The sequence below is a fragment of the Gigantopelta aegis genome, chromosome 10 (assembly GCF_016097555.1).
Source record: "Gigantopelta aegis isolate Gae_Host chromosome 10, Gae_host_genome, whole genome shotgun sequence".
In the NCBI taxonomy this organism is placed as follows: Eukaryota; Metazoa; Mollusca; class Gastropoda; order Neomphalida; family Peltospiridae; genus Gigantopelta; species Gigantopelta aegis.
The window spans coordinates 1,285,890-1,310,961 of NC_054708.1; the positions used below are offsets into that span (position 1 = coordinate 1,285,890).

At 39.4% G+C, this 25,072-nt stretch overlaps 1 protein-coding gene across 1 annotated transcript in view; it reads right to left on the minus strand.

Moving 5' to 3' along the window:
* LOC121382666 (kinesin-associated protein 3-like) overlaps positions 1-25,072 on the minus strand; it is a 42,275-nt gene that overhangs the window by 4,645 nt on the left and 12,558 nt on the right. Inside the window, exons 10-16 of the mRNA XM_041512201.1 lie at positions 23,503-23,721; positions 21,467-21,629; positions 20,069-20,194; positions 13,011-13,109; positions 7,029-7,114; positions 1,838-2,027; positions 356-446 (exon numbers count right to left, since the gene is read on the minus strand). Of these exons, the coding sequence (XP_041368135.1) occupies positions 356-446; positions 1,838-2,027; positions 7,029-7,114; positions 13,011-13,109; positions 20,069-20,194; positions 21,467-21,629; positions 23,503-23,721 (974 nt within the window). The remainder of the gene's footprint in view (positions 1-355; positions 447-1,837; positions 2,028-7,028; positions 7,115-13,010; positions 13,110-20,068; positions 20,195-21,466; positions 21,630-23,502; positions 23,722-25,072) is intronic.

Consider the following 25,072-nt stretch of genomic DNA (forward strand, 5'->3'; position numbering starts at 1 on the left):
GATGATAGTTCAAAGCCTGGAGATAAACACCGATATCTGTGTATATATCCTGTGTTCTTTACTTTATGTCTATTTGATGATAGTTCAAAGCCTGGAGATAAACACCGATATCTGTGTATATATCCTGTGTTCTTTACTTTATGTCTGTTTGATGATAGTTCAAAGCCTGAAGATAAACACCGACATCTATACTTTCCCTATAAGTAAGTATTACGATTAACTAATTAGCGGTTTTTTTAGGCTGCAGTTAAACACTTTCAGTATTATGTCACCCATCTCTTACCCATAGTAATCTGCAAGGTGTGTTTTGGGTCTAAGTCAGTATTACAATTAACTACTGCCACCTATCTCTTACCCATAGTAATCTGCATTTCCGTTGTACAAGCCGCTGTCGTCGATGTACTCGGGAGTCAGATGGCCGTCCAGCATTCCATGTTCGTACCCTTCTGTAACCAGAAATAACCATGAGAGACAATACAACAATCTTAACATTTCAAATTAACACATTCTTATAATAATCAATATATAATTATACAATTTAACAAAACATGCAGGAAAAATAATTTGCATTAACAGTATCTCATATCTTGTGCCAAACCATATCTTCGTCCAGCATCTATTCACAGAGGTAATAGTATGAAGCTAACTACACATAATGACCGGACAATACTCCCCAACACAGGAATTTACATCTGTTCAGTATGTCCCATGTCCTCAATGTATTCACCTCCCGGTCCGTAGAAGAGTTCAGGTTGGTTCAGGATGTCCGTGTCCTGGATGTACTCACCTCCCAGTCTGTAGAAGCATTCCGGTCGGTTCAGGATGTCCGTGTCCTGGATGTACTCACCTCCTGGTCCGTAGAAGAGTTCCGGTCGGTTCAGGATGTCCGTGTCCTGGATGTACTCACCTCCTGGTCCGTAGAAGAGTTCCGGTCGGTTCAGGATGTCCGTGTCCTGGATGTACTCACCTCCCGGTCCGTAGAAGAGTTCTGGTTGGTTCAGGATGTCCGTGTCCTGGATGTACTCACCTCCCGGTCCGTAGAAGAGTTCTGATCGGTTCATGTTCTGGATGTACTCACCTCCCGGTCCGTAGAAGAGTTCCAATCGGTTCAGCATGTCCGTGTCCTGGATGTACTCACCTCCCAGTCCGTAGAAGAGTTCCGGTCGGCTCAGGATGTCCGTGTCCTGGATGTACTCACCTCCTGGTCCGTAGAAGAGTTCCGGTCGGTTCAGGATGTCCGTGTCCTGGATGTACTCACCTCCCGGTCCGTAGAAGAGTTCCGATTGGTTCATGTCCTGGATGTACTCACCTCCCGGTCCGTAGAAGAGTTCCGATCGGTTCGTGTCCTGGATGTACTCACCTCCCGGTCCGTAGAAGAGTTCTGATCGATTCATGTTCTGGATGTACTCACCTCCTGGTCCGTAGAAGAGTTCCGATTGGTTCATGTCCTGGATGTACTCACCTCCTGGTCAGTTCATGTTCTGGATGTACTCACCTCCCGGTCAGTAGAAAAGTTCCGGTCGGTTCATGTCCTGGATGTACTCACCTCCTGGTCCGTAAAAGAGTTCCGGTTGGTTGAGGATGTCTGTATCCTGGATGTACTTACCTTCCCATCCAGAGAAGAGTTCTGGTTGGTTGAGGATGTCTGTGTCCTGGATGTACTCACCTCCCGGTCCATAGAAGAGTTCCGGTCAGTTCATGTCCTGGATGTACTCACCTACCGGTCCGTAGAAGAGTTCCGGTTGGTTGAGGATGTCTGTGTCCTGGATGTACTCACCTTCCAGTCCGTAGAAGAGTTCCGGTCGGTTCAGGATGTCTGTGTCCTGGATGTACTCACCTCCTGGTCCGTAGAAGAGTTCCGGTCGGTTCAGGATGTCTGTGTCCTGGATGTAGGGGTCGTAGCCGTCCTCCGGGTAAATGAAGCCATCGTCCTCGATGTGCCGCGTCTCCACAGTCTCCAGCCACTGCGAGTTGTGCCACTGGAACTTCTCCAGCTGGATCTTCCGCGCCCACTCCTCGTCAAACTCCTAAACCACGCACAAAAAGTCAGTGACTGGGGTAACGAACAGATTAAGTCATGTCCATCAACATCTGGCCCTGTGCTTTTAGAGTCTGGACTCAAGATTCTAGTAGTTTAAACTTTGTTTTGTTTAACGACACCACTAGAGCACACTGATTTATTAATCATCAGCTATTGGATGTCAAACATTTGTTTTGTTTTTTTACATATAGTCTTAGAGGAAACCTGCTACATTTTTCCATTAGTAGCAAGGGATCTTTTACATGCACCATCCCACAGACAGGATAGCAAATACCATGGCCTTTGATATACTAGTCGTGGTGCTCTGCTTGGAACGAAAAATGGGCCCACCAACAGAGATTGATCCCAGACCGACCACACATCAATAGATGTGAGATTTTAACGTCATGGCAACGCCATACAAATTGTATACATGTGACGTCATTCAAGATTGAGTCTAGACTCTAAACGTTGTATAAGCTGGGTCCCCGATACATTCTCACACAGACAAGTGAACTCTGCCTCTAGAAAACTTTACTATAAAACGTAGATAGCATAAACGTCACAGCAACCTATGAAATTCACTGGCTACTGGCTCTTTCATTGTATACACATTTTACAATTTTTCTGTACTTGTTACTGGGCTAGTTGTTACATGGTTACACATTTTACAATGTTTCTGTACTTATCACTGGGCTAGTTGTTACATGGTAACACAGGTTACAATGTTTCTGTACTTATTACTGGGCTAGTTGTTACATGGTCACACAGGTTACAATGTTTCTGTACGTATTACTGGGCTAGATGTTACATGGTAACACAGGTTACAATGTTTCTGTACGTATTACTGGGCTAGATGTTACATGGTAACACAGGTTACAATGTTTCTGTACGTATTACTGGGCTAGTTGTTACATGGTCACACAGGTTACAATGTTTCTGTACGTATTACTGGGCTAGATGTTACATGGTCACACAGGTTACAATGTTTCTGTACTTATTACTGGGCTAGTTGTTACATGGTCACACAGGTTACAATGTTTCTGTATGTATTACTGGGCTAGTTGTTACCATGGTTACACAGGTTACAATGTTTCTGTACGTATTACTGGGCTAGTTGTTACCATGGTTACACAGGTTACAATAAAATTTATTTTGTTTAACACCACCACCAGAGCACATTGATTTTTAATCATTTATAGGATGTTTTTTAAATACAGTCTTAGAGAGGAAACCCACTACATTCTTCCATTAGCAAAGGATCTTTTATATGCACCATCCCATAGACAGGATAGCACATACCACTACCATTGATATACCAGTCATGGTGCACTGGCTGGAATGACAAATAGACCTGTGAGCCCACTGATGGGGATCTATCCCAGACGACCGCACCTCAAACGAGCGTTTTACCACTGGGCTACTCTTCTATGGACTGGGAGGTGAACTCTAGATCACACTAAATGAAATAGGTTACTTAATAATTACTTTAACTATGTTACATAAATCTGTAATCTAAAGAGCCCAAAAGACTTATCATTTTTAAATGTGTTAGACAAATCTTTAATCTAAAGAGCCCAAAAGACTTATCATTTTTAAATGTGTTAGACAAATGTTTAAAGTTACAGTCTCTGGTTACCATATTATAACATCATGTACAAATATGAATTACAAGCTCAAATGCACTTTTAAAAAACTTGTGTGTGCTCGATTCGTCGCCTGTGCCTCCATTGCTCGGCAAAGCACAAGCGACAGCCTGTTGTCAACTTCAGTCAACACGTGTGTTTGCGGATTTGAAATTGTAGGGGTCATCTCAAAAAATGAAATGAGAAATCTTGCGCTGTATGAAGAACGTTCGGTTGAGGATAGGGTACTAGTCTTTTGATAAAACCGGTTTGATCTTTACAACGTATTATCGGCTATCTATTTCGGAATTAATATTTTATAAAGTGTTAGTGGAACTTTCAAAGTTTAGTTTGTATAACACATTGAGCATGTATATTTTTTATATAAAATATACTAAAGCAGACATTGGACGTTTTCACGCCTTAATTTTACGAGTGTTATAATCAACAAATTCAAATAAATATTCTTTCGTATGGAAAGTTTGTTTTGTTTAACGACATCAATGTTAGAGCATATTGATTTATTAATCATCAGCTATTCGATGTCAAACATTTGGTAATTTTGACATAAAATCTTAGAGTATATGTGAAGAGGGAGGGTATTGGGGGTCGAAATACTTACCTGCCCAAGCTAAACAAAATTGAAATATATTTTCTGGGGGAGCATGACGCCATATAAACTTCGCTCAACAGTCTATAACCCCCAATCCTGCTAAAATCCCTGCACACGTGCCTTGGAAACCCGCTACATTGTTTCTGCAAGGGACCGTTTATATGCACCATCACACAAACAGGATATCAAATACCATGGCCTTTTATATACCAGTCATGGCGCACTGGTTGGAACGAGCCCGCTGATGGGGATCGATCCTAGACCAATCGCGCAATTACCCCCCCCCCCCACCCCCACCTTTTTAGGTCTAAGTAATGAATAGAAATAACAAATAGTCTTAATAAATGATACGTAACTCGAATACACCGACCTCTTCCTCTCCCCCTAGAGCGTTACATAATTATTTACACCCCTTACATGTAACGCGTATGCCAACCGATGGCCACTGTTAAAATACACCGACCTCTTCCTCTCCCCCTAGAGCGTTACATAATTATTGACACCCCTTACATGTAACGCGTATGCCAACCGATGGTCACTGTTAAAATACACCGACCTCTTCCTCTCCCCCTAGAGCGTTACATAATTATTGACACCCCTTACATGTAACGCGTATGCCAACCGATGGTCACTGTTAAAATACACCGACCTCTTCCTCTCCCCCTAGAGCGTTACATAATTATTGACACCCCTTACATGTAACGCGTATGCCAACCGATGGTCACTGTTAAAATACACCGACCTCTTCCTCTCCCCCTAGAGTGTTACATAATTATTGACACCCCTTACATGTAACGCGTACGCCAACCGATGGCCACTGTTAAAATACACCGACCTCTTCCTCTCCCCCTAGAGCGTTACATAATTATTGACACCCCTTACATGTAACGCGTACGCCAACCGATGGTCACTGTTAAAATACACCGACCTCTTCCTCTCCCCCTAGAGCGTTACATAATTATTGACACCCCTTACATGTAACGCGTATGCCAACCGATGGTCACTGTTAAAATACACCGACCTCTTCCTCTCCCCCTAGAGCGTTACATAATTATTGACACCCCTTACATGTAACGCGTACGCCAACCGATGGCCACTGTTAAAATACACCGACCTCTTCCTCTCCCCCTAGAGCGTTACATAATTATTGACACCCCTTACATGTAACGCGTACGCCAACCGATGGTCACTGTTAAAATACACCGACCTCTTCCTCTCCCCCTAGAGTGTTACATAATTATTGACACCCCTTACATGTAACGCGTATGCCAACCGATGGCCACTGTTAAAATACACCGACCTCTTCCTCTCCCCCTAGAGCGTTACATAATTATTGACACCCCTTACATGTAACGCGTATGCCAACCGATGGCCACTGTTAAAATGTCAAGGCAAATCCCCTACCGACCCCTGAAAAGATGTTGTACCATACCTCTATGGATATAAATATGTTTTGGGGATATGAGACAACCCCTCGATCAAGACAGTTAAATTTGTTCAAAATCACGTGAGAAGCTCAGCGCCTGCACAAAGCATATAAAGTCCCAGTGCTACTAGCATCCCGCTAAATGAAGAAAACAAAGCTGGCCATTGCGTTTGTAGTTGACCTAGATAATGTAGATAAATGAGCATTGCCAAACTATAACGATGTGGTGGACATTATATGTACCAAACAGAACTGGATCATCTATTCTAAATGCTTAAATAATAAAACTATAGCGATGTGGTGGACCTTATATGTACCAAACAGAACTGGATCATCCATTCTAAATGCTTAAATAATAAAACTATAGCGATGTGGTGGACCGTATACGTACCAAACAGAACTGGATCATCCATTCTAAATGCTTAAATAATAAAAATATTCCAGGGACTACAGCTTTAACCTAAAGAGCCAAAAAGACTGCTATCATTTTTAAATGTTAGACAAATGTTTAATCTAAAGAGCCCAAAAGACTGCTATCATTTTTAAATGTTAGACAAATGTTTAATCTAAAGAGCCCAAAAGACGGCTATCATTTTTAAATGTTAGACAAATGTTTAATCTAAAGAGCCCAAAAGACTGCTATCATTTTTAAATGTTAGACAAATGTTTAATCTAAAGAGCCCAAAAGACTGCTATCATTTTTAAATGTTAGACAAATGTTTAATCTAAAGAGCCCAAAAGACTGCTATCATTTTTAAATGTTAGACAAATGTTTAATCTAAAGAGCCCAAAAGACTGCTATCATTTTTAAATGTTAGACAAATGTTTAATCTAAAGAGCCCAAAAGACTGCTATCATTTTTAAATGTTAGACAAATGTTTAATCTAAAGAGCCCAAAAGACGGCTATCATTTTTAAATGTTAGACAAATGTTTAATCTAAAGAGCCCAAAAGACTGCTATCATTTTTAAATGTTAGACAAATGTTTAATCTAAAGAGCCCAAAAGACGGCCATCATATTTAAATGTTAGACAAATGTTTAATCTAAAGAGCCCAAAAGACTGCTATCATATTTAAATGTTACACAAATGTTTAATCTAAAGAGCCCAAAAGACTGCTATTATTTTTAAATGTGTTAGACAAATGTTTAATCTAAAGAGCCCAAAAGACTGCTATTATTTTTAAATGTGTTAGACAAATGTTTAATCTAAAGAGCCAAAAAGATGGCTATCATTTAAATGTGTTAGACAAATGTTTAATCTAAAGAGCCCAAAAGACTGCTATCATTTTTAAATGTATTAGACAAATGTTTAATAACAAACCAGCCAAGACATGTTTCACTCACTGCTATCATGTCGAGTGTGTCGTCGCACACTTTCCGGATGACGGCGTTCTTGTCGTGCATCAGGTCTATCAGGTAGGCAGGAGCTTCTGGTCATCGTTAAGGAAACATTGTCATGTCAGGTTGTCATGACGACAGAGACAAATATTTTCAAAGTTATCTTAGCGCTATATTGTAAAACAATTGTAGGCTATGATGTCCCCATGACATGTGTCACAGCCCCTGACATTTTGTAGTACTAAGCAGGGTTTCTGTCATGAGGGTACAAAGGGTAAAATTACAAACCCTAAAATCTTGAAAATTAATGGATATATATTTTTTAATTTTTAGAAAGTTTACAGTAAGAGAACTGCTGTTTAAAATGTGTGGAAGTACATAAAATGCAGTGTCCAATTTCAAAAGATTTCAACCCCAAAACCATTTAGTATGGGCACTTACAATCACTTTTGTTTTTATTACTACCCCAAAACCATTTAGTGTGGGCACATTTATAATCACTTTTGTTTTTATTACGTACCCCAAAACCATTTAGTGTGGGCACACTTATAATCACTTTTGTTTTTATTACTACCCCAAAACCATTTAGTGTGGTCACACTTATAATCACTTTTGTTTTTATTACGTACCCCAAAACCATTTAGTGTGGTCACACTTATAATCACTTTTGTTTTTATTACTACCCCAAAACCATTTAGTGTGGGCACTTATAATCACTTTTGTTTTTATTACGTACCCCAAAACCATTTAGTGTGGGCACATTTATAATCACTTTTGTTTTTATTACGTACCCCAAAACCATTTAGTGTGGGCACACTTATAATCACTTTTGTTTTTATTACTACCCCAAAACCATTTAGTGTGGGCACTTATAATCACTTTTGTTTTTATTACGTACCCCAAAACCATTTAGTGTGGGCACATTTATAATCACTTTTGTTTTTATTACGTACCCCAAAACCATTTAGTGTGGGCACACTTATAATCACTTTTGTTTTTATTACGTACCCCAAAACCATTTAGTGTGGGCACTTATAATCACTTTTGTTTTTATTACGTACCCCAAAACCATTTAGTGTGGGCACATTTATAATCACTTTTGTTTTTATTACGTACCCCAAAACCATTTAGTGTGGGCACACTTATAATCACTTTTGTTTTTATTACTACCCCAAAACCATTTAGTGTGGTCACACTTATAATCACTTTTGTTTTTATTACGTACCCCAAAACCATTTAGTGTGGTCACACTTATAATCACTTTTGTTTTTATTACGTACCCCAAAACCATTTAGTGTGGGCACACTTATAATCACTTTTGTTTTTATTACGTACCCCAAAACCATTTAGTGTGGGCACTTATAATCACTTTTCTTTTTATTACGTACCCCAAAACCATTTAGTGTGGGCACTTATAATCACTTTTCTTTTTATTACGTACCCCAAAACCATTTAGTGTGGGCACACTTATAATCACTTTTGTTTTTATTACGTACCCCAAAACCATTTAGTGTGGGCACACTTATAATCACTTTTGTTTTTATTACGTACCCCAAAACCATTTAGTGTGGGCACTTATAATCACTTTTGTTTTTATTACGTACCCCAAAACCATTTAGTGTGGGCACACTTATAATCACTTTTGTTTTTATTACGTACCTAAAAACCATTTAGTGTGGGCACTTATAATCACTTTTGTTTTTATTACGTACCCCAAAACCATTTAGTGTGGGCACTTATAATCACTTTTGTTTTTATTATGTTCCCCAAAACCATTTAGTGTGGGCACACTTATAATCACTTTTGTTTTTATTATGTACCCCAAAACCATTTAGTGTGGGCACACTTATAATCACTTTTGTTTTTATTACGTACCCCAAAACCATTTAGTGTGGGCACATTTATAATCACTTTTGTTTTTATTACGTACCCCAAAACCATTTAGTGTGGGCACACTTATAATCACTTTTGTTTTTATTACTACCCCAAAACCATTTAGTGTGGTCACACTTATAATCACTTTTGTTTTTATTACGTACCCCAAAACCATTTAGTGTGGTCACACTTATAATCACTTTTGTTTTTATTACGTACCCCAAAACCATTTAGTGTGGGCACACTTATAATCACTTTTGTTTTTATTACGTACCCCAAAACCATTTAGTGTGGGCACTTATAATCACTTTTCTTTTTATTACGTACCCCAAAACCATTTAGTGTGGGCACTTATAATCACTTTTCTTTTTATTACGTACCCCAAAACCATTTAGTGTGGGCACACTTATAATCACTTTTGTTTTTATTACGTACCCCAAAACCATTTAGTGTGGGCACACTTATAATCACTTTTGTTTTTATTACGTACCCCAAAACCATTTAGTGTGGGCACTTATAATCACTTTTGTTTTTATTACGTACCCCAAAACCATTTAGTGTGGGCACACTTATAATCACTTTTGTTTTTATTACGTACCTAAAAACCATTTAGTGTGGGCACTTATAATCACTTTTGTTTTTATTACGTACCCCAAAACCATTTAGTGTGGGCACTTATAATCACTTTTGTTTTTATTATGTTCCCCAAAACCATTTAGTGTGGGCACACTTATAATCACTTTTGTTTTTATTATGTACCCCAAAACCATTTAGTGTGGGCACACTTATAATCACTTTTGTTTTTATTACGTACCCCAAAACCATTTAGTGTGGTCACACTTATAATCACTTTTGTTTTTATTACGTACCCCAAAACCATTTAGTGTGGGCACACTTATAATCACTTTTGTTTTTATTACGTACCCCAAAACCATTTAGTGTGGGCACTTATAATCACTTTTCTTTTTATTACGTACCCCAAAACCATTTAGTGTGGGCACTTATAATCACTTTTCTTTTTATTACGTACCCCAAAACCATTTAGTGTGGGCACACTTATAATCACTTTTGTTTTTATTACGTACCCCAAAACCATTTAGTGTGGGCACACTTATAATCACTTTTGTTTTTATTACGTACCCCAAAACCATTTAGTGTGGGCACTTATAATCACTTTTGTTTTTATTACGTACCCCAAAACCATTTAGTGTGGGCACACTTATAATCACTTTTGTTTTTATTACGTACCTAAAAACCATTTAGTGTGGGCACTTATAATCACTTTTGTTTTTATTACGTACCCCAAAACCATTTAGTGTGGGCACTTATAATCACTTTTGTTTTTATTATGTTCCCCAAAACCATTTAGTGTGGGCACACTTATAATCACTTTTGTTTTTATTATGTACCCCAAAACCATTTAGTGTGGGCACTTATAATCACTTTTGTTTTTATTATGTTCCCCAAAACCATTTAGTGTGGGCACACTTATAATCACTTTTGTTTTTATTATGTACCCCAAAACCATTTAGTGTGGGCACACTTATAATCACTTTTGTTTTTATTATGTACCCCAAAACCATTTAGTGTGGGCACTTATAATCACTTTTGTTTTTATTATGTTCCCCAAAACCATTTAGTGTGGGCACACTTATAATCACTTTTGTTTTTATTACGTACCCCAAAACCATTTAGTGTGGGCACACTTATAATTACTTTTGTTTTTATTACGTACCCCAAAACCATTTGGTGTGGGCACACTTATAATCACTTTTGTTTTTATTATGTACCCCAAAACCATTTAGTGTGGGCACTTATAATCACTTTTGTTTTTATTATGTTCCCCAAAACCATTTAGTGTGGGCACACTTATAATCACTTTTGTTTTTATTATGTACCCCAAAACCATTTAGTGTGGGCACTTATAATCACTTTTGTTTTTATTATGTTCCCCAAAACCATTTAGTGTGGGCACACTTATAATCACTTTTGTTTTTATTACGTACCCCAAAACCATTTAGTGTGGGCACACTTATAATCACTTTTGTTTTTATTACGTACCCTAAAACCATTTAGTGTGGGCACTTATAATCACTTTTCTTTTTATTACGTACCCCAAAACCATTTAGTGTGGGCACACTTATAATCACTTTTGTTTTTATTACGTACCCCAAAACCATTTAGTGTGGGCACACTTATAATCACTTTTGTTTTTATTATGTACCCCAAAACCATTTAGTGTGGGCACTTATAATCACTTTTGTTTTATTATGTTCCCCAAAACCATTTAGTGTGGGCACACTTATAATCACTTTTGTTTTTATTACGTACCCCAAAACCATTTAGTGTGGGCACACTTATAATCACTTTTGTTTTTATTACGTACCCCAAAACCATTTAGTGTGGGCACACTTATAATCACTTTTGTTTTTATTACGTACCCCAAAACCATTTAGTGTGGGCACTTATAATCACTTTTCTTTTTATTACGTACCCCAAAACCATTTAGTGTGGGCACACTTATAATCACTTTTGTTTTTATTATGTACCCCAAAACCATTTAGTGTGGGCACACTTATAATCACTTTTGTTTTTATTATGTTCCCCAAAACCATTTAGTGTGGGCACACTTATAATCACTTTTGTTTTTATTATGTTCCCCAAAACCATTTAGTGTGGGCACTTATAATCACTTTTGTTTTTATTACGTACCCCAAAACCATTTAGTGTGGGCACACTTATAATCACTTTTGTTTTTATTACGTACCCCAAAACCATTTAGTGTGGGCACACTTATAATCACTTTTGTTTTTATTACGTACCCCAAAACCATTTAGTGTGGGCACACTTATAATCACTTTTGTTTTTATTACGTACCCCAAAACCATTTAGTGTGGTCACACTTATAATCACTTTTGTTTTTATTACTACCCCAAAACCATTTAGTGTGGGCACACTTATAATCACTTTTGTTTTTATTATGTTCCCCAAAACCATTTAGTGTGGGCACACTTATAATCACTTTTGTTTTTATTATGTTCCCCAAAACCATTTAGTGTGGGCACTTATAATCACTTTTGTTTTTATTATGTTCCCCAAAACCATTTAGTGTGGGCACACTTATAATCACTTTTCTTTTTATTACGTACACTCAAATTAATTTGTGGCAGAAGCCTGCTAAGACAGCTTTGAAAATATGGGCCCTGGGACCTAATTCACTAAATTCTCTCTCCACTTTGTGATCGCGCAGTGCAGGGCAAAAAGACTTGCAATGACAATGTGATGTCACTTAAAAGGCCTAACAGAGCTGGGTGAATTCAACCCCATGTCCAAGATTCACAGTCAAAACAACTCTGTTATTCTACTGAGAAAAAATGGCTTCAAAATATTTTTTATTTTTTACTAAAGCAAAACAGTATGTCACATTAACTGACATTTTTACAAAACCAAAACATTTTTCGCCACCACCTATAAAGCATTAAACTGAATTATCCATGTAATAAAGTTAAAGTTTGTTTTGTTTAACAAAACCACTAGAACACATTGATTTATTAATCATCGGCTACTGAATTTCAAACATTTGGCAAATTTTGACATATAGTCTTAGAGAGGAAACATTTTCACATTATTAGCTTGGGATCTTTTATATGCACCATCCCACAGACAGGACAGCACATATCACAGCCTTTGGTGCACTGGCTAGAGTGAGAAACAGCCCAATGGGCCCATCGACAGGGATCGATTCTAAACCGACCATACATCAGGCCAGTGCCTTACCACTGGGCTATATGACATTCCAGCCTTATCCATGTAATAAACAAATTTGAAATCAAATTTATATCATATATGAGATGATGAAATGTTACACACTATAAAGCTGTGAAAACCCATCCGAACCAACTACTGCTAAAGACACTGAAATCAAATTTATATCATATATGAGATGATGAAATGTTACACACTATAAAGCTGTGAAAACCCATCCGAATCAACTACCGCGAAAGACATTGAAATCAAATTTATATCATATATGAGATGTTGAAATGTTACACACTATAAAGCTGTGAAAACCCATCCGAACCAACTACCGCGAAAGACATTGAACAAGGATACGTGTGTCTTTGATGATGATCTCCCTGGTGATCTCGTGGAAAATCATCTGGTAGAAAACATAGACAATCTGACAGACAATCTCATCATCCTCCTGCTTAGCTGAAAGTTAAACTTTTTGTTTAATGACACCACTAGAGCACATTCATTTATCAATCATCAGCTATTGGATGTCAAACATTTGGAAATTTTGACATACAGTCTTCACATGAACTACTACACTGTCTAATGATCTGTATCTATCTCAGTCTCATTCACTCACTAAAGTATATCTTCAACATTTAGTTTGGTAATTTTGACATACAGTCTTCACATTAACTACTACACTGTCTAATGATCTGTATCTATCTCGGTCTCATTCATACACTAAAGTATATCTTCAACATTTAGTTTGGTAATTTTGACATACAGTCTTCACATTAACTACTACACTGTCTAATGATCTGTATCTATCTCGGTCTCATTCATACACTAAAGTATATCTTCAACATTTAGTTTGGTTTTATCCTGCAGTTTTTGTATTGAAAACCATTTATAGATTTAATTAAAGCAACTGGGAATGTGAACCTGATATTATATTGTTGTGAACATACCAAAGTTTGTATGTGTAATAAAAGAAATAGAATGTGAACCCGATATTATATTGTTGTGAAGATACCAAAGTTTGTATGTGTAATAAAAGAAATAGAATGTGAACCTGATATTATATTGTTGTGAAGATACCAAAGTTTGTAGGTGTATTAAAAGAAACAGAATGTGAACCCGATATCATATTGTTGTGAAGATACCAAAGTTTGTATGTGTATTAAAAGAAATAGAATGTGAACCCGATATCATATTGTTGTGAAGATACCAAAGTTTGTATGTGTATTAAAAGAAACAGAATGTGAACCCGATATCATATTGTTGTGAAGATACCAAAGTTTGTATGTGTAATAAAAGAAATAGAATGTGAACCTGATATTATATTGTTGTGAAGATACCAAAGTTTGTAGGTGTATTAAAAGAAACAGAATGTGAACCCGATATCATATTGTTGTGAAGATACCAAAGTTTGTATGTGTATTAAAAGAAATAGAATGTGAACCCGATATCATATTGTGAAGACACCAAAGTTTGTAGGTGTATTAAAAGAAATAGAATGTGAACCCGATATCATATTGTTGTGAAGATACCAAAGTTTGTATGTGTAATAAAAGAAATAGAATGTGAACCTGATATTATATTGTTGTGAAGATACCAAAGTTTGTAGGTGTATTAAAAGAAACAGAATGTGAACCCGATATCATATTGTTGTGAAGATACCAAAGTTTGTAGGTGTATTAAAAGAAATAGAATGTGAACCCGATATCATATTGTTGTGAAGATACCAAAGTTTGTAGGTGTATTAAAAGAAATAGAATGTGAACCCGATATCATATTGTTGTGAAGATACCAAAGTTTGTAGGTGTATTAAAAGAAATAGAATGTGAACCCGATATCATATTGTTGTGAAGATACCAAAGTTTGTAGGTGTATTAAAAGAAATAGAATGTGAACCCGATATCATATTGTTGTGAAGATACCAAAGTTTGTAGGTGTATTAAAAGAAATAGAATGTGAACCCGATATCATATTGTTGTGAAGATACCAAAGTTTGTATGTGTAATAAAAGAAATAGAATGTGAACCTGATATTATATTGTTGTGAAGATACCAAAGTTTGTAGGTGTATTAAAAGAAACAGAATGTGAACCCGATATCATATTGTTGTGAAGATACCAAAGTTTGTAGGTGTATTAAAAGAAACAGAATGTGAACCCGATATCATATTGTTGTGAACATACCAAAGTTTGTATGTGTATTAAAAGAAACAGAATGTGAACCCGATATTATATTGTTGTGAAGATACCAAAGTTTGTATGTGTATTAAAAGAAATAGAATGTGAACCCGATATCATATTGTGAAGACACCAAAGTTTGTAGGTGTATTAAAAGAAATAGAATGTGAACCCGATATCATATTGTGAAGACACCAAAGTTTGTAGGTGTATTAAAAGAAATAGAATGTGAACCCGATATCATATTGTTGTGAAGATACCAAAGTTTGTATGTGTAATAAAAGAAATAGAATGTGAACCCGATATCATATTGTTGTGAAGATACCAAAGTTTGTAGGTGTATTAAAAGAAATAGAATGTGAACCCGATATCATATTGTTGTGAAGATACCAAAGTTTGTAGGTGTATTAAAAGAAATCGAATGTAAAACTGCGATTTGTTGTTGTAAAGATACCAAAGTTCCTACATCTATTAAAGTAACACACCCTAGTATTTAAACACTACAGCATATTTTTCACAATTAAAGCTGGTTTTGAAAATTGAAATTGAACATTATTTAGATTTTATTGTTTAGATTATCAATTTCCACATATCCTAAGTGTTTCTAGTCATCCTGGTCTTTCTAATATTTAGGTACCATGTGTTTTTAAAACACATGTACTTTTGAGAAGTATGAGTGATGGTGACAAGCTCTCGTCTACTGTTTAAGGGTATTACCCCATTTCAGCATCACACACTCTCATTTCACTCCATGACAAGCTCTCGTCTACTGTTTAAGGGTATTACCCCATTTCAGCATCACACTCTCTCGTTTCACTCCATGACAAGCTCTCGTCTACTGTTTAAGGGTATTACCCCATTTCAGCATCACACTCTCTCGTTTCACTCCATGACAAGCTCTCATCTACTGTTTAAGGGTATTACCCCATTTCAGCATCACACTCTCTCGTTTCACTCCATGACAAGCTCTCGTCTACTGTTTAAGGGTATTACCCCATTTCAGCATCACACTCTCTCGTTTCACTCCATGACAAGCTCTCGTCTACTGTTTAAGGGTATTACCCCATTTCAGCATCACACTCTCTCGTTTCACTCCATGACAAGCTCTCGTCTACTGTTTAAGGGTATTACCCCATTTCAGCATCACACTCTCTCGTTTCACTCCATGACAAGCTCTCGTCTACTGTTTAAGGGTATTACCCCATTTCAGCATCACACTCTCTCGTTTCACTCCATGACAAGCTCTCGTCTACTGTTTAAAGGTATTACCCCATTTCAGCATCACACTCTCTCGTTTCACTCCATGACAAGCTCTCGTCTACTGTTTAAGGGTATTACCCCATTTCAGCATCACACTCTCTCGTTTCACTCCATGACAAGCTCTCGTCTACTGTTTAAAGGTATTACCCCATTTCAGCATCACACTCTCTCGTTTCACTCCATGACAAGCTCTCGTCTACTGTTTAAAGGTATTACCCCATTTCAGCATCACACTCTCTCGTTTCACTCCATGACAAGCTCTCGTCTACTGTTTAAAGGTATTACCCCATTTCAGCATCACACTCTCTCGTTTCACTCCATGACAAGCTCTCGTCTACTGTTTAAGGGTATTACCCCATTTCAGCATCACACTCTCTCGTTTCACTCCATGACAAGCTCTCGTCTACTGTTTAAGGGTATTACCCCATTTCAGCATCACACTCTCTCGTGACAAGCTTCGTCTACTCCCCATGACAACTCTCTCGTCACTCCATGACAAGCTCTCGTCTACTGTTTAAGGGTATTACCCCATTTCAGCATCACACTCTCTCGTTTAAGGGTATTACCCCATTTCACTCCATGACAAGCTCTCGTCTACTGTTTAAGGGTATTACCCCATTTCAGCATCACACTCTCTCGTTTCACTCCATGACAAGCTCTCGTCTACTGTTTAAGGGTATTACCCCATTTCAGCATCACACTCTCTCGTTTCACTCCATGACAAGCTCTCATCTACTGTTTAAGGGTATTACCCCATTTCAGCATCACACTCTCTCGTTTCACTCTGACAAGCTCTCATCTATGACAAGCTCTCTCTCGTTTCACTCTACTGTTTAAGGGTATTACCCCATTTCAGCATCACACTCTCTCGTTTCACTCCATGACAAGCTCTCGTCTACTGTTTAAGGGTATTACCCCATTTCAGCATCACACTCTCTCATTTCACTCCATGACAAGCTCTCGTCTACTGTTTAAGGGTATTACCCCATTTCAGCATCACACTCTCTCGTTTCACTCCATGACAAGCTCTCGTCTACTGTTTAAGGGTATTACCCCATTTCAGCATCACACTCTCTCGTTTCACTCCATGACAAGCTCTCGTCTACTGTTTAAGGGTATTACCCCATTTCAGCATCACACTCTCTCGTTTCACTCCATGACAAGCTCTCGTCTACTGTTTAAGGGTATTACCCCATTTCAGCATCACACTCTCTCGTTTCACTCCATGACAAGCTCTCGTCTACTGTTTAAGGGTATTACCCCATTTCAGCATCACACTCTCTCGTTTCACTCCATGACAAGCTCTCGTCTACTGTTTAAGGGTATTACCCCATTTCAGCATCACACTCTCTCGTTTCACTCCATGACAAGCTCTCGTCTACTGTTTAAGGGTATTACCCCATTTCAGCATCACACTCTCTCGTTTCACTCCATGACAAGCTCTCGTCTACTGTTTAAGGGTATTACCCCATTTCAGCATCACACTCTCTCGTTTCACTCCATGACAAGCTCTCGTCTACTGTTTAAGGGTATTACCCCATTTCAGCATCACACTCTCTCGTTTCACTCCATGACAAGCTCTCGTCTACTGTTTAAGGGTATTACCCCATTTCAGCATCACACTCTCTCGTTTCACTCCATGACAAGCTCTCGTCTACTGTTTAAGGGTATTACCCCATTTCAGCATCACACTCTCTCGTTTCACTCCATGACAAGCTCTCGTCTACTGTTTAAGGGTATTACCCCATTTCAGCATCACACTCTCTCGTTTCACTCCATGACAAGCTCTCGTCTACTGTTTAAGGGTATTACCCCATTTCAGCATCACACTCTCTCGTTTCACTCCATGACAAGCTCTCGTCTACTGTTTAAGGGTATTACCCCATTTCAGCATCACACTCTCTCGTTTCACTCCATGACAAGCTCTCGTCTACTGTTTAAGGGTATTACCCCATTTCAGCATCACACTCTCTCGTTTCACTCCATGACAAGCTCTCGTCTACTGTTTAAGGGTATTACCCCATTTCAGCATCACACTCTCTCGTTTCACTCCATGACAAGCTCTCGTCTACTGTTTAAGGGTATTACCCCATTTCAGCATCACACTCTCTCGTTTCACTCCATGACAAGCTCTCGTCTACTGTTTAAGGGTATTACCCCATTTCAGCATCACACTCTCTCGTTTCACTCCATGACAAGCTCTCGTCTACTGTTTAAGGGTATTACCCCATTTCAGCATCACACTCTCTCGTTTCACTCCATGACAAGCTCTCGTCTACTGTTTAAGGGTATTACCCCATTTCAGCATCACACTCTCTCGTTTCACTCCATGACAAGCTCTCGTCTACTGTTTAAGGGTATTACCCCATTTCAGCATCACACTCTCTCGTTTCACTCCATGACAAGCTCTCGTCTACTGTTTAAGGGTATTACCCCATTTCAGCATCACACTCTCTCGTTTCACTCCATGACAAGCTCTCGTCTACTGTTTAAGGGTATTACCCCATTTCAGCATCACACTCTCTCGTTTCACTCCATGACAAGCTCTCGTCTACTGTTTAAGGGTATTACCCCATTTCAGCATCACACTCTCTCGTTTCACTCCATGACAAGCTCTCGTCTACTGTTTAAGGGTATTACCCCATTTCAGCATCACACTCTCTCGTTTCACTCCATGACAAGCTCTCGTCTACTGTTTAAGGGTATTACCCCATTTCAGCATCACACTCTCTCGTTTCACTCCATGACAAGCTCTCGTCTACTGTTTAAGGGTATTACCCCATTTCAGCATCACACTCTCTCGTTTCACTCCATGACAAGCTCTCGTCTACTGTTTAAGGGTATTACCCCATTTCAGCATCACACTCTCTCGTTTCACTCCATGACAAGCTCTCGTCTACTGTTTAAGGGTATTACCCCATTTCAGCATCACACTCTCTCGTTTCACTCCATGACAAGCTCTCGTCTACTGTTTAAGGGTATTACCCCATTTCAGCATCACACTCTCTCGTTTCACTCCATGACAAGCTCTCGTCTACTGTTTAAAGGTATTACCCCATTTCAGCATCACACTCTCTCGTTTCACTCCATGACAAGCTCTCGTCTACTGTTTAAAGGTATTACCCCATTTCAGCATCACACTCTCTCGTTTCACTCCATGACAAGCTCTCGTCTACTGTTTAAGGGTATTACCCCATTTCAGCATCACACTCTCTCGTTTCACTCCATGACAAGCTCTCGTCTACTGTTTAAGGGTATTACCCCATTTCAGCATCACACTCTCTCGTTTCACTCCATGACAAGCTCTCGTCTACTGTTTAAAGGTATTACCCCATTTCAGCATCACACTCTCTCGTTTCACTCCATGACAAGCTCTCGTCTACTGTTTAAAGGTATTACCCCATTTCAGCATCACACTCTCTCGTTTCACTCTATGACAAGCTCTTGTCTACTGTTTAAGGGTATTACCCCATTTCAGCATCACACTCTCTCGTTTCACTCTATGACAAGCTCTCGTCTACTGTTTAAAGGTATTACCCCATTTCAGCATCACACTCTCTCGTTTCACTCCATGACAAGCTCTCGTCTACTGTTTAAAGGTATTACCCCATTTCAGCATCACACTCTCTCGTTTCACTCTATGACAAGCTCTCGTCTACTGTTTAAGGGTATTACCCCATTTCAGCATCACACTCTCTCGTTTCACTCCATGACAAGCTCTCGTCTACTGTTTAAGGGTAGTACCCCATTTCAGCATCACACTCTCTCATTTCACTCTATGACAAGCTCTCGTCTACTGTTTAAAGGTATTACCCCATTAGTTTCCCTCTATTGTAACTTTATTAGATTGTCTTACAGGTTGTAGATTAACTAAACTTAGTGTCTGTTTTGATGGGTTGAAACGATGGTCTGCGACTGAGAAACTGAGGATGTAGAGAGATATAAAACTGTTCAGAGTGTAAACTTGTGAATGTAAACTGACCGTTGAGCAGTTCTATCAGGGAGTGGATGAGGTTCGCCTCGGCCAGCATCTTGGCACACGCATCGTCGCTACACACTGTGCCAACCAACATGATCACCTCTAGAACCAGATCATCGTCAGCCGCTCCTAGTTAAATAAACAAACACCAGACATCTTTACATTATACTGTGATCTACAGTAACACACACATCGTCGCTACACACCGTACCAACCAACATGATCACCTCCAGAACCAGATCATCGTCAGCCGCTCCTAGTTAAATAAACAAACACGACACATCTTTACATTAAACTGTGATCTACAGTAACACACACATCGTTGCTACACACCGTACCAAACAACATGATCACCTCCAGAACCAGATCATCATCAGCCGCTCCTAGTTAAATAAACAAACACCAGACATCTTTACATTAAACTGTGATCTACAGTAACACACACATCGTTGCTACACACCGTACCAACCAACATGATCACCTCCAGAACCAGATCATCGTCAGCCTCTCCTAGTTAAATAAACAACACCAGACATCTTTACATTATACTGTGATCTACAGTAACACACACATCGTCGCTACACACCGTACCAACCAACATGATCACCTCCAGAACCAGATCATCGTCAGCCGCTCCTAGTTAAATAAACAAACACCAGACATCTTTACATTATACTGTGATCTACAGTAATACACACATCGTCGCTACACACCGTACCAACCAACATGATCACCTCCAGAACCAGATCATCGTCAGCCTCCCCTAGTTAAATAAACAAACACCAGACATCTTTACATTATACTGTGATCTACAGTAACACACACATCGTCGCTACACACCGTACCAACCAACATGATCACCTCCAGAACCAGATCATCGTCAGCCTCTCCTAGTTAAATAAACAAACACCAGACATCTTTATATTATACTGTGATCTACAGTAACACACACATCGTCGCTACACACCGTACCAACCAACACGATCACCTCTAGAACCAGATCATTGTCAGCCGCTCCTAGTTAAATAAACAAACACCAGACATCTTTATATTATACTGTGATCTACAGTAACACACACATCGTCGCTACACACCGTACCAACCAACACGATCACCTCTAGAACCAGATCATTGTCAGCCGCTCCTAGTTAAATAAACAAACACCAGACATCTTTATATTACACTGTGATCTACAGTAACACACACATCATCGCTACACACCGTACCAACCAACATGATCACCTCTAGAACCAGATCATCATCAGCCGCTCCTAGTTAAATAAACAAACACCAGACATCTTACAGTGATCTACTGTAATTTAATATATTTCTTCATTTTCATAATTTAATTCTATAATTTTTTATTAACACTGGAAACAGTGTATTTTTATATGACTGTACCTGGTTGCAGGTTTTTCTTGATCCAGGGAATGAGATTGTATTCCTTGAGGACGAGCTCATAGTCGAGGTCGGGAATGGTCAGGTTGGCAAGGATACCGAGACATTCCAGTTGGAAGTTGTCGTCCGCCGTGAGAACCGCATTACAAAGGTCACTGATGTAATCCTGGGGAAACACACAGGACTCGTATTCAACACACACAACTTGCAAATTACTCATTTATTGGGCTTCAAGAAATGTGAACTGCAAAACCATAACACATGATCACGGCCATATCTCTTCATTTCCTTGGTAATCAATCAAATCTTTCAATATGCACAACTTTCTATGTTACAACATTTCAGCTGTGAGTACTCATAACAAACAGGGTCTTGGTGGGTCCGCCGTGTGAACATTATATATCTATGTTACGACAGTGGGGTACTCACAACAAACAGGGTCTTGGTGGGTCCGTCGTGTGAACATAATATCTCTATGTTACGACAGTGTACTCACAACAAAAAGGGTCTTGGTGGGTCCGTCGTGTGAACATTATATCTCTATGTTACGACAGTGTACTCACAACAAACAGGGTCTTGGTGGGTCCGTCGTGTGAACATTATATCTCTATGTTACGACAGTGTACTCACAACAAACAGGGTCTTGGTGGGTCCGTCGTGTGAACATAATATCTCTATGTTACGACAGTGTACTCACAACAAACAGGGTCTTGGTGGGTCCGTCGTGTGAACATTATATCTCTATGTTACGACAGTGTACTCACAACAAAAAGGGTCTTGGTGGGTCCGCCGTGTGAACATTATATCTCTATGTTACGACAGTGTACTCACAACAAACAGGGTCTTGGTGGGTCCGTCGTGTGAACATTATATCTCTATGTTACGACAGTGGGGTACTCACAACAAACAGGGTCTTGGTGGGTCCGTCGTGTGAACATTATATCTCTATGTTACGACAGTGGGGTACTCACAACAAACAGGGTCTTGGTGGGTCCGTCGTGTGAACATTATATCTCTATGTTACGACAGTGTACTCACAACAAACAGGGTCTTGGTGGGTCCGTCGTGTGAACATTATATCTCTATGTTACGACAGTGTACTCACAACAAAAAGGGTCTTGGTGGGTCCGTCGTGTGAACATTATATCTCTATGTTACGACAGTGTACTCACAACAAACAGGGTCTTGGTGGGTCCGTCGTGTGAACATTATATCTCTATGTTACGACAGTGTACTCACAACAAACAGGGTCTTGGTGGGTCCGTCGTGTGAACATTATATCTCTATGTTACGACAGTGTACTCACAACAAACAGGGTCTTGGTGGGTCCGTCGTGTGAACATTATATCTCTATGTTACGACAGTGTACTCACAACAAACAGGGTCTTGGTGGGTCCGTCGTGTGAACATTATATCTCTATGTTACGACAGTGTACTCACAACAAACAGGGTCTTGGTGGGTCCGTCGTGTGAACATTATATCTCTATGTTACGACAGTGTACTCACAACAAACAGGGTCTTGGTGGGTCCTTCGTGTGAACATTATATCTCTATGTTACGACAGTGTACTCACAACAAACAGGGTCTTGGTGGGTCCGTCGTGTGAACATAACATCTCTATGTTACGACAGTGTACTCACAACAAACAGGGTCTTGGTGGGTCCGTCGTGTGAACATTATATCTCTATGTTACGACAGTGTACTCACAACAAACAGGGTCTTGGTGGGTCCGTCGTGTGAACATTATATCTCTATGTTACGACAGTGTACTCACAACAAACAGGGTCTTGGTGGGTCCGTCGTGTGAACATTATATCTCTATGTTACGACAGTGTACTCACAACAGGGTCTTGGTGGGTCCGTCGTGTGAACATTATATCTCTATGTTACGACAGTGTACTCACAACAAACAGGGTCTTGGTGGGTCCTTCGTGTGAACATAATATCTCTATGTTACGACAGTGTACTCACAACAAACAGGGTCTTGGTGGGTCCATCGTGTGAACATTATATCTCTATGTTACGACAGTGTACTCACAACAAACAGGGTCTTGGTGGGTCCATCATGCTGGGAAATGTTGCGCACCATTTTCATGAGCAGTGGGTCGTGGAACTTGAAGCATCGTTTCATGAGCATCTTCAGCCCGTTTCCCTCGCAGATGATCTGTGCAGTGCGCTTGTTCACGGCCAGGTTGATACACAGAGCTAAAAGTTCCGGGTCGGGGGTTTCGGGACTCTCCAGTAACATCTTCATAACCTGTCAGTACAGAGAGAACATTAGTTTATAACAGGTTAATACACAAAGCCAGGAGCTCGCACTCTCCAGTAACATCTTCGTAACCTGTCAGTACACAGAGAACATTAGTTTATAACAGGTTAATACACAAAGCCAGGAGCTCTGACTCTCCAGTAACATCTTCATAACCTGTCAGTACAGAGAGAACATTAGTTTATAACAGGTTAATACACAAAGCCAGGAGCTCGCACTCTCCAATAACATCTTCATATCCTGTCAGTACAGAGAGAACATTAGTTTATAACAGGTTAATACACAAAGCCAGGAGTTCGCACTCTCCAGTAACATCTTCATAACCTGTCAGTACAGAGAGAACATTAGTTTATAACAGGTTAATACACAAAGCCAGGAGCTCGCACTCTCCAGTAACATCTTCATAACATGTCAGTACAGAGAGAACATTAGTTTATAACAGGTTAATACACAAAGCCAGGAACTCGCACTCTCCAGTAACATCTTCATAACCTGTCAGTACAGAGAGAATATTAGTTTATAACAGGTTACCGGCCTTGGTGGCGTCGTGGCAGGCCATCGGTCTACAGGCTGGTAGGTACTGGGTTCGGATCCCAGTCGAGGCATGGGATTTTTAATCCATATACCGACTCCAAACCCTGAGCGAGTGCTCCGCAAGGCTCAATGGGTAGGTGTAAACCACTTGCACCGACCAGTGATCCATAACTGGTTCAACAAAGGCCATGGTTTGTGCTATCCTGCCTGTGGGAAGCGCAAATAAAAGATCCCTTGCTGCCTGTCGAAAAAAGAGTAGCCTATGTGGCAACAGTGGGTTTCCTCTTCAAAACAGTGTCAAAATGACCATATGTTTGACGTCCAATAGCCGATGATAAGATAAAAAATCAATGTGCTCTAGTGGCGTCGTTAAATAAAACAAACTTTACTTTACTTTTACTTTTATAACAGGTTAATACACAAAGCCAGGAACTCGCACTCTCCAGTAACATCTTCATAACCTGTCAGTACAGAGAGAATATTAGTTTATAACAGGTTAATACACAAAGCCAGGAGCTCGCACTCTCCAGTAACATCTTCATAACCTGTCAGTACAGAGAGAACATTAGTTTATAACAGGTTAATACACAAAGCCAGGAGCTCGCACTCTCCAGTAACATCTTCATAACCTGTCAGTACAGAGAGAACATTAGTTTATAACAGGTTAATACACAAAGCCAGGAGCTCGCACTCTCCAGTAACATCTTCGTAACCTGTCAGTACACAGAGAACATTAGTTTATAACAGGTTAATACACAAAGCCAGGAGCTCGCACTCTCCAATAACATCTTCATAACCTGACCAT